General features: G+C 43.0%; 1 protein-coding gene across 2 annotated transcripts; it reads left to right on the top strand.

Annotated features, from left to right (window-relative positions):
* The first annotated feature begins 4,109 nt into the window (after nucleotides 1-4,109).
* On the top strand, nucleotides 4,110-9,622 carry slc35c1 (solute carrier family 35 member C1). 2 transcript variants are annotated; one of them, XM_063012848.1, is made up of 3 exons: nucleotides 4,110-4,157; nucleotides 6,469-6,980; nucleotides 8,317-9,622. In XM_063012848.1, the coding sequence occupies exons 2-3, from the start codon at nucleotides 6,500-6,502 to the stop codon at nucleotides 8,883-8,885; spliced, it is 1,050 nt and encodes a 349-aa protein (XP_062868918.1). In that variant the 5' UTR covers nucleotides 4,110-4,157; nucleotides 6,469-6,499; the 3' UTR covers nucleotides 8,886-9,622. The 2 variants fall into 2 exon arrangements, with proteins under 2 accessions (XP_062868918.1, XP_062868917.1); XM_063012847.1 differs by lacking the exon at nucleotides 4,110-4,157 and having other exon boundaries at nucleotides 6,191-6,980.
* Nucleotides 9,623-11,594: the final 1,972 nt, after the last annotated feature.

Below are 11,594 nucleotides of genomic sequence, written 5' to 3'. Positions count from 1 at the left end.
GTCACGTTTTCATCCTGATGATGATAGCATGTGATGCACACTGTATAACGTGCAATAATGCGTGTTTTAATAATAGAAAAACAGAAAGAAAAGAAAGATAAAGAAAAAGTTTAAAAAATCTGACGTGTTCAGACAGGCTTTGGGGTGACCGAGGGTGAGTTCGCATCAAATAAACAATAACATATTGTTACTAGGCCTTTTCAATAGGTTACGTGTTTATTTTTACCTCATGGAACACAGTTCTGGCTGTACACAGTCAAGCAAGCTTTAGGCTAAAGGGAACATTCACATGATACACAGCAAAAAAAGATTTTTTAAGTTCATTCTGATTGGGGGTGGCACGGTGGCTCGGTGGGTAGCACTGTCGCCTCAAGGCAAGAAGGTCCTGGGTTCGATCCCCAGGTGAGGCGGTTCGGGTCCTTTCTGTGTGAAGTTTGCATGTTCTCCTGTGCTGATAAATCTTGTGGTATGAGTAACTACTGTTTCTGTCATGAATGTAACCACAGTGTGTAAAACATGACGTTAAAATCCTAATAAATAAAATAAAAATAAACATTCTGTTTGAAGTTTGACCCGGTGTGCCTCTGAACCTTTTAAAGCTCATCCAATGATACAAACTGTTTCATGTGAGGTGGTAAAAGCGACTCCGGATGTACAAACATGGAGGAGACGTTAATTCTCACAGTTGCTCAGCACCCGGGGCTATAACACTTATTCGCCCGTACTTCGGTGGATCGGTGCGTGAGGCGGAGAGTCGCGCACTGATCTCCACGTTTCTCCACTTCTATACAGGCGCCTCGGGCTACTAACCAGTGTCCTTACACGGCGCGGAAGACCCCGCCCACTTTTTAATCCTGTCTTTTTCCACCCAGCAGACTAGTGGATGATTTTGTCTGCTGCAGGCACTGTCGAACCGTGCCCGCTGGTGGCGCCCAGCCAACCGGTAGCAGAGCTGCGATTCGAACCTGGAAAGTTCAAAATCCAAGCACTGATGTGCTGGCAGAATATCCTGCTGCTTATCTGGACGAGGCTTAGAGACTGAAATAACCTTGACTGTAGTTCATAACTGATTGCCTCAGTTCTGTGGTCGGACGTGTGTTTGAAGTAGAGAAGCTGAAGCATTCAAATAGCTTTGAGGCTCTATGTTCGCCCCTGAGTACAAAGCGAGCTCTGTGAAGAGCTCCAGATACCTACACAAAACCCTGGTGAACACTCAACCCAACTCAACACTACTGTGAAACGGCCTTCTCTTCTCATATCACTGCTGGACCTCACTGACTCTGCTGACGGAACAAACACAAATTCCCACAGATACTCTTCCAGAAGAGTGAATGATATTGATATTAAGCTGCATTTAGTTTAAGTGCAAATGGTTTTGAAATGGGACTTCCATCACGCTCATTGGCAGGTGTCCCAATACTTTTGTCAATTTTTTATGAAAATATGGCAAAAAAAATCTAAAGCCAGATTGAAAGCGAGTGGGTTTGAAAAAAAAAAACGTCCAGTTCTTTAGTGTCCACAAACTTTTGCTCATATTCTGCCACTCTCAGACACCTGCTGTATTGTCCCAGTCTGCAGTGAAGATGAAATTACAATTATAAGCTATAGTGCCAGTATGACCAGTTTAGTGGGTGTGGAGTTGGTATAACACGAGTAATCCTCGGTATAAACTCTCATTGTGTTGATAGATTTTTATTTTATTTTTATTTTTTTTACCATACTGTTCATACCATGTACGTGACACATCCGTGTTTGGTTCCTCACGTGTAAACGTGTCGGTTACGTATGCTGATTCTAATCCCTATTAGACTGCCTAAATTATGCACATTTCTACATTGTTTCTACACTCACTGTCCATTTTATCAGCTCCACTTACCATATAGAAGCACTTTGTACTTCTACAATTACTGACTGTAGTCCATCTGTATCTCTGCATGCTTTGTTACCTCCTTTCATGCTGTTCTTCAATGGTTAGGACTCCTATATATATATATAATAGATATAGATATACAGTATATAGATATATAAAATATATATCCAGCCGACAGCGCCCCGTGGGCAGCATTCTGTGCCCACTAATGAAGGTCTAGAAGATGACCGACTCAAACAGCAGCAACAGATGAGCGATCGTCTCTGACTTTACATCTACAAGGTGGACCGATTAGGTAAGAGTGTCTAATAGAGTGGACAGTGAGTGGACACGGTGTTTAAAAACACAACAGCACAACAACACACACTAACACACTATCTGGAGTCAGAAAAAGCAAACAATAACAACAAAGTGAAACAGGCTGCTGTCAGATCACGTGACAATAATACCATTGCATGATTAATTTTCTTACTGGTAAGGCTGTGGGCGTGATTAGTTACTGTATTGGTTAAAATTCTTAATTGTTATTTTATTTTATTTCTTCCTGATTGATTCCTGGAAATAACAGTTACACCTTAATTCAGGTATGATCTCAATCCTGAACTACTGCATACTGTAGTATTGCACCTGAGGAAGGCCGATAGCTCACCATCTGGAGCTCCTGTGCACACAATGAGTCAAACCACGTCTTCACAGAGCTAGCTTTGTACTCAGGGGCGAACATAGAGCCTCAAAGCATGATACTACCGCCACTGTGCTTTACAGCTGGTACAGTGTTTTTGGTTTTGAATGCTTCAGCTTCTCTACTTCAAACACACGTCCGACCACAGAACTGAGGCGATCAGCAAGTTTAATATCAAACACACACCGTTCTGGACAATTTAGTATCTCCAGTTCACCTCACTTGCATGTTTTTGGACTTTGGGAGGAAACCGGAGCACCCGGAGGAAACCCACAAACACGGAGAGAACATGCAAACTCCACACAGGAAGGACCCGGACCGCCCCACCTGGGGATCGAACCCAGTACCTTCTTGCTGTGAGGCGACAGTGCTACCCACCTAGCCACCGTGTCACCCTATCAACCATCTGACGCAACTGGATGTGTCTGAGGGAGGGAGGGATGGAGGCTCGCTGTTGAAAGAGGCAACTGGCAACTAAGGTCATGTATGAGGGGGTGAGATAGTCTGTTGCTGTCCTCCATCAGATTAGGGGTGGCACAATCAAGCAGGCTAGACTGCGCATTGTTTAAAAGTCTTTTCATGATGATTCTAAAACAGTGTGAACATTTTTACACACACGTACTAACACAGGAATCTTGTCAACAACATGATGGTGCTGCATTCAGTCGAAATTGCTTGGCAAAGTCTAGAAGATACGCCTTACTGTGGGGTTTCTACTGAAGGAAGCAATTAAATGACAGTAAATTAAATGATAGATTGACAGATATATATCAAACTAAAAAAATAAGAGAATTTTGGTAGGTAGGTTTGGAAATGACACACCTGAATCTAGATGTCCCCACAAATTACTGAACGCTAAATTAAAAGTAATGAAATTATCTGACCATGACTGTATTTGTTAGTTGTCTTGTTAAAAAGTAGCTGCTTATTTATTTACATTTTTGGCATTTAGCGGACACTTCTATCCAAAGCAACTTGCAGTATACAGTCTAAGCAATTCAGGGTTAAGTGCTTTGCTCAGGGGCCCAACAGTGGCCACCTGTCAGGGGTGGGGTTTGAACGATCTATCTATCTATCTATCTATCTATCTATCTATCTATCTATCTATCTATCTATCTATCTATCTATCTATCTATAATAATCTGCCTGTCTGTCTGTCTGTCTGTCTATTTATGTCTGTCTGTCTAGCTAGTATCTCTATATGAATACATTTTCTACACCTCACCATGCTTCTTTACTTATCTTACATGACAGTACAATACAATAATCTATATAAATTGTTGTTCTATTTATGCATTTTCACCCGTTTCTTCCTATTCATGTCTAGCAGTATCTTTTCTACTGCTGCAGACCTCGACCCTGATCAAGAAGCTCTTTCTTCTTATTTTGTTGTGGGGTTTTCAGTGCAGGACATACAGTGCAGCTACAATACACTAAAGCTGAGTCTTTTCAGTACAGGTGTGAATTGTGCACAGGTAAATCCACCTGTTCTGCACCACGTGTACACCTGTTGCTGTCTGGAGGAGGAGTTTCAGGATTTACTTCCCTGTTTTATGGTGCAGAAAATCCGGACACACACCTTGACCAACTATAGTATCTGGAGAGGTAATATGATCCTAAACCATTACTAATGTCTCATATTTACTGTATTTTATTTTAGATTTAGAACATAGAATTGAATTGAATACATTGGATGCCACGATAGCTTATTTTTGTGTTATTTGTGCGTTTGTTATTTTGTCACATGTTTAAATCATTGTTACTGGGTTACTTATATAATAATAAGCCTAATATATTAAGTTTAAATGTAAAAAAGTGTAACTAATGAGTAATAATACGGTAGGTATGCTTCAAACGCTCTGGATATGTAATGCGCATGCGCCGTAGGTCCAGTTCACTAACTTACATACATTTATATGCAACATTTTCACGTTTTTTGATTAAAAAAATTAAACTCCCATATTAATCTGTACATAATTACAGCAGCTTATTGCATTACAGAATCGCGTGTTGTGTGTAAACTGCACTGATTTGCAACCTAACGGAGGTTTTGTTTTTTTAATCAGTGAATGACGTTTGGATCCGGGTCGTGTCTTAAATCGAACCATGTCAACTATTCCTTATATCTTAGTTTAATTTAAGCACATTCTAGATCTCATGAATCTCGACATATCTACTGCAGAGAATAGTAAGACATTATTACTGCAGCAGATCTTCAATTTTACGTGATTTAGGAAAAAATAAACAAGTACACCTAGTACACTATGTAGGGTTTGTGATGCGGATTGGGACACATGCGGAAAGAATGTGACGTAGCTTCCACGTAGAGGACTACTTTAAATCCGAACTTTATTATTTTATTTGGTCAGACTGGCCTGTGCTGGCACTTGTTCTAAATGTAAACAATACAGTATATCAAGTTAGTGCTAAACTTAAAAAGTAAGTTATTTTAATGACATTAAATGACATGCATTGGAAAGACGCGTTTTCTATATTAACAAAATGAATTATTTTATGTATTAGTAATAATCTACTACGGGTCACTTGCAAAATTTTAATTTAATATCAGTTTCACAATTTAACAGTGTTTCAATAACAGTTTATCACGTTTTTAACAGCGAACTGTGCCGCTTCCCTAGTAGCTGGCTGCAGCTATCAGGGTTGCCAGATACTATGAAACCCCCCAACCTTGCTCAATAAGTCACTTTGTGTACTACTGACTGTTTAAAGTGGGTTCAGAGGTTGTTTTCACCATTTTCTGTGACTTTTCTAAACACGACCATGTGGAGAAATCAGCAATACAAACGAATTGGATCTTTAAATGCACACTGATTTATACATTCATGCATTTATTTAAGATTTATAGATTAGGTTTGACAATTACATTTTCCTATTTCCTAATTATTTATGCTTTACAGGTGGATGTATGTAGGACGTCTTTAACAATTAAGTCTGCTTTGATGCTACAGTAATTTAAACAAAGGTATTAAACATAAGATAAGATAGCCTTTTACTATTCCACCAGAGGAAATTGGTATTGTTACGGTAGCAATGAATAAAATAATGGTCCATTTTACATGCAGGTATCTCCACCCTGGATGCTGCTTTCGAAAATAGGCTTAAGTTTAAAGAAACTGCCTGACTACATCAGTGTGGCTGTAGTTTCATAGTTTACCCACTTATCTTTTATGGGACGATGGGTTTGAACCCAGCCTCCAGCTTAGCCTGTGTTCACTCTCTATGGAGAGTTTGTCATGTTCTCTTTAAGTTTTTTTCCTTCTGGTACTTGGGTTTACTGATAAACTGAACCTAGGTGTTGGTGAATTGACAAGTTCTGAGTGTGTGCCAGGACTCCGAACACACTTCCGAAGTTGTACCATAGGGCACGGTGTGTAGCACTGTTGCCTCAACGCAAGAAGGTCCTGGGTTTGATTCCTAGGTGGAGCGGTCGGGGCGGTAGAGTTTGCATGTTCTCCCCGTGTCTGCGTGTGAGATGAATCTTGTGTAAGCAGTAAAACATGACGGTAAAAGTCCTAATAAGTAAATACGATAGGGAATCAAAATGCGGATCTGGCAACCCTGCAGCCTGTTTCTTTACATAGTCCACCTTTTCCGTTTCGTGGTGCATGATGGGACTGAATGGCTTTCGACTACAAATACAGCTCGTCTTTTCAGTTTTTACTCGACTGTGTTAGTGCAGTATTGGTGATTTAAACATACTCGCGTCCCAGATGTGCAGAAATCACTTTGATCTAAAGATCAAACGTTGAGGGATGACGTCACAAACCGTGGTTACAATGCATTCTGTGGAACCGGCTTTTATGAGTTGATCATTTCTCTGTGTGTGTGTGTGTGTGTGTGTGTGTGTGTGTGTGTGTGTGTGTGTGTTCCTACCCCCCATCGTGATCATGAACAGGGTCCAGCTGAAGCGCTCCAGGATTTTAAGGATGGCTCTGAGCAGCTCAGATGCACTGGAGCATGATGGGAAAGAGGAGCCCTTCATGCTCAAATCCATCAAGATCGCCTTCGTGGTGGCGCTCTACTGGTTCATCTCCATCACCATGGTGTTCCTCAACAACCACCTGCTGGACAGCAAAGAGCTGAACGCGCCGCTCTTCGTCACCTTCTTCCAGTGCGTGGTGAGCGTGTGTCTGTGCTGGGTCCTCAGCCTCGTGTCCTCCTTCTGCCCCGGCTACGTGGACTTCCCGCCCATCAAGGTGGACCTGAAGGTGTCCCGCCAGGTTCTGCCCCTCTCAGTGGTCTTCATCGGCATGATCGCCTTCAACAACCTGTGCCTGAAGTATGTCGGCGTGGCCTTCTACACGGTGGGGCGGTCGCTCAGTACGGTGTTCAACGTCCTCCTCAGTTACATCATCCTCAAACAAACCACCTCCTTCTACGCCCTGTCCTGCTGCGGGATCATCCTGGGTGAGTCCCGCTGACCCCGAGCGCCACCTTAAACCTCTTTTTGTATTTATTTATGCATTTTTAATCTGTCTTCCGCTGCTGGAGGACCCCTGATTGCGTTCGAGGAGGGTATATTGCTGCTCACGCCTGCTCCGACCCGTGCTTTCCGGTCATCCCGCCCTAGCAGACCCAGTGGCCAATTATTGTCCGCTGCAGGCACTGCCAATTGTGCCCACTAGATGGTGCCCAGCCAACCGGTGGCATATTGAAACCAGGCCCGGTCTTTGTGCCACCCCACCAGGGCAATAAGGGTCACAGCTTGTAGACTGGAAAAGGTTCTAAGGACCTGGGTTCAATTCTCACCTGGGTTTTACCTGGGTTCTCTGGTTTCTTGACTTTCCTGCACCTGGTGTTTTCAGGTGCCTTTGGACCCACAGCAACCCTGTCCAGAATGTCAATATTTGTCAATATGGATGAAAAGACTCGAACCGAGGAGGTGAAGGTGTGCTAACAGAATATCCCGCTGCCCCACCTGGGCACCCCTTTAAACCTCTTTTCATCCATGCAAGCACTATGTCAAATATGAACATTCTGGACAAGGTTGCTGTGGGTCCAAAGGTACCTGAAAACACCGGGTGCAGGGAAGTCATGCCCCCTGGACAGCCAGTCCACCACATTGTTTTTAGCTGTGGAAAGAAAACAGAGAACCCAGTCGAAACCCAGGTTAGAACTGAACCCAGGTCCCTTGAACCTTTTGCTGATCATTGAGGACCTGGTTTTAATCCTGGGCATGGGTGATTGTCTCTGAGGAGTTGGCATGTTCTCCTTGAATCTATGTGGGTTTTCTAATCCTGTTTTCTCCCACCTTGCACTAACAAGCAGAGGGTGGATTGGCTGCTCTTTATTGCCCCTAGGTTGAAGTAGAAAAGTGAGTAAATGGGCCTGTTGCCCTAGAACAGATCGGTTCCCTTAAGGCCAGAGTTTGAGGTCTGAGTGAAGAGCCGGACCCACCATGCTGATGACGCATCCTCGGTTCTGATAAAAACCGGTGCAAACACAAACATGGGCCGGTTCTCTGAACAGCACCAAGGTTCTTTGAAGCCGGAACAGAACTGGTACCAAGATGTGCAGTTATTTTGGTCAAAAAGAGCCACTGGCTGGTAAAAAGAAGAGCCTGAGAGGTTCTGGGGTTCAGAGGGGGACGTGTTCTAGTCTGTGGTCTTTTTTGGCCAGCCAGCCAGGGGTTGGGGGAGTTGGACATGTCTAAACATGTGTGAACATTCTGTGTGTAAATGTGACGTGGATATTTGCACGGTGTGTTTGTACATTACGTGTGTTTTGTTTGGTTCTTTCTCAGGAGGTTTCTGGCTGGGCGTGGATCAGGAGGACGCCGCAGGCTCCCTCTCTTGGTTGGGGCTGTTTTTTGGCGTCCTGGCCAGCGCCTTCGTGTCCCTGAACGCCATCTACACCAAGAAAGTGATGCCCGTGGTGGACGGCAGCATCTGGAAACTGTCGTACTACAACAACCTGAACGCCTGCGTGCTCTTCCTGCCCCTGATCATCGCGTTCGGAGAGGTGCAGCGCGTCTTCCAGTTCGGGCGCCTGGCGGACGCTCAGTTCTGGGGCATGATGGTGCTCGGGGGCTTTTTCGGATTCGCCATCGGCTACGTGACCGGACTGCAGATCAAGTTCACCAGCCCTCTGACGCACAACGTGTCGGGCACGGCGAAGGCCTGCGCTCAGACCGTCATCGCCGTGGCCATCGAGCACTCGCACAAGAGCCTGCTGTGGTGGAGCAGCAACATGATGGTACTGGGAGGCTCGTTCGCCTACACCTGGGTCAAAGGGCTGGAGATGAAGAGGGGCAGCGCCAGTCCCGAGACGCCGGCTACAGTGGAGAAGGGTAAAAGTGAATCGGGGGTGTGAGGAACAGGAATTGGGACTAGCTAACTTGACTAACTTTCAAATTTGTACATCAATGAATAATAAAAGCAATAAATTATGTATTTAAATACCTGAGTTAAGGGAGGGGCATAAAGTCTATAGACGTACTATATGGCCAAAAGTATTTGGACACCGGAATGTGACCCATTTAAAAAACAAATGCGTGACGCTGTGTGATAATTTCAGCTAGAACAACAGCCGCTCAGCGGTATGTCTGTGGGAATTTGTACCTGAGGTGAGGGCTCTGAGCAGGATTCTTTAAAATGGGATTTTCTTGCTGAAACAGAACAGGAAAGGGCCTTCCCTAAACCGTTGCTGCTTCATATAACTGATTTATTACACCTGTTAGCGATTGTTGTAACTAAAACACATGAATTCAATAATAAATAAATAAATGAATAATACAAATAAAGAAAGTATCCTTACATAAATACATTTGGCTGGAAAATCCCCTACCTGGCAACTTTGTGAAGCGCCGTCAACCAGGCAAGGTGAATAGCGTTCTCTGCTGTATAAAGTGAATATCGATTCATCTTAAATGAATAACCGATTCGAATCGTGGCACATGTGCACCAATTTTTAAATGTCTTGTGGTGCATCGTTACATCCCTACTAACCACTGAGCTACCACGGCTCACGACTTAAGAAAAGGATTATCAGGTGTCCACAAACTTTTACCATGTAGTTTCCAAAAAACAGGACAGTTTTTGTATCTAAAATGCCCTTTTTTTTTTTTATAAGGGGGGGGGGGGGGGGGGTTGTATTGTCCTTTATACACTTACTGTTTGAACTTTGCGATATTTGGAGCTTTGTTTCAATTTTATATGTTTTTTTTATTGGGGTTTTGGGTCGATGTGAAGATTTAAAGATGTGAACCTGTTCTGAAGGTCAATCTCAGATTCTGAATCATCTTCCACGTGCTGTCTTACTGAGCGCTGGACCATGAGGCAGGATTAGAGGGTTACGAGTGAACCAGAACTTACTCTCCACGATTAAACTACACTGGAAAGAAAAGAGGTCAGAACAGGGTCGTCCGTGTCAGCCCATCCCGGCTCTGCCATGCAGCCTCTCTTGGGCCCTTGAGCGAGGCTCTTAACTCTCTCGGCTCCAGGGGTGCTGTAGATGGCTTCACCCTGTACACGTCTAGAACCTAAAAATGAACCCTCCTACTACACACGTTCCCATCAAACAGCAATAAAGCTCATTATTACAGACTTAATTATTTAATCCAACGTCACAAAAACTACGAGAAACACTAAATAAAGCTGGTTTATATACATCAAGTCATATATAATCTATAGAACTTGTGATATAACTCGGTTATTATTGAACTGTGCTATAATAATCATTAAAATATCACATGATCACGAGATCTCAAGCTCTTCGGTTTAAATCCCAGATCATGCTGTTGACCTGGCCACCCATCCAAACACATACAGTGGGCTGTGACTGAGGGAGGGCGGTCGGTGGGTGTGACCGGTGTGTCGAAGGGGGCGGGTGATAGTCTCAGGCGGTGCAGTAGGGATATTGGCAAAGATTAGATTGGGGAAAATATGCAGAGACAAAAAATGCATTTTGTCTTTACCGGCTATATTAAAATAATCTTTATAGAAATGAATCATGTGCCTTATTTTTATTAAAGTAAAATTAGCTTTTCTTTATTGATGACGTCCGTTTATATCAGGTTCAATAAAACTGAATCGTTTGTCTCATGAAACCTGGGTTCACTTACTTATTCCTACCTGCCTTTGTGGTTCAGTGTTTGGTTTTGTGAAACTAGAGACTATACGATCAAAAGTGTGTGAACACGTGACCACGGGCTTGTTACACACTCTTTTCCAAACACAATGGCGTTAATCTGTGTTCTGTAGAGTCTGTGTGTGTCTGTGGAAGTTTTTAAGGTCACAGCAGGGCCTGGGTTACAGTCGCTGTTCCGGTTCATCTAAATGTGTTCGGTGAGGTTGAGGTCAGACCTCAGGTCCACTGGTGCTCCTCCACACCCACTCATTACCCCCGTGTCTTTATGGACTTCGCTTTGTGCATAAATAAATGATTTAAAGATGAATGATTGATTTTATTGTATTTTATTGATTGTATTTTAACCAGAGCTGGTTTAGTGCTCAGATAAAGTGAGAGGAACGTTTGTAGTTTACATGCTTTTATAGACGTGCGGTGACGTTGTTGTTCGATGTTGCAGTACATGAGTTTAGTTTCTTTTTATTCTTTTATTATTACAAATCATTTTAATGTGATGAAGTACTGAATCTTACTGATGGAATGAATCATTTTTAAATTGATGAATTGATTTGTTTTTTACCTTAATAAAGCAATTATAAAAGTAAAACACCACCGTTATCATTGTTCATTCTTTTTTATTAATCACTTTGTCCTGTTCAGGGTCACGGTGGGCCTGGGCCTAAGTGGAACACTGCACCCAGGGCAGGAAAACACACTTGGGAGAAGCTTCCTCATCAATTCACTCATTCATGCAATTTATAGAAATCCATACAGACATGGTGAGAACATGCAAAACTCTTTGCGTACAAGGGAACCAATACAGTTCCTCAGGACCTGTGCTGTTAGCATCACACACTCTGCCAGCTGTGCCAACACACAGGGTGTAAAATCAAATGTAAAAACACAGAACAAAGAAATTATTTTATACAGAATTATTCAACTTCATTACAATGC

Source organism: Trichomycterus rosablanca, chromosome 17, assembly GCF_030014385.1.
Source record: "Trichomycterus rosablanca isolate fTriRos1 chromosome 17, fTriRos1.hap1, whole genome shotgun sequence".
Classification (NCBI taxonomy): Eukaryota; Metazoa; Chordata; class Actinopteri; order Siluriformes; family Trichomycteridae; genus Trichomycterus; species Trichomycterus rosablanca.
The sequence above is the reverse complement of the archived record's forward strand: the minus strand, read 5'-3'. Positions and strand labels throughout refer to the sequence as shown.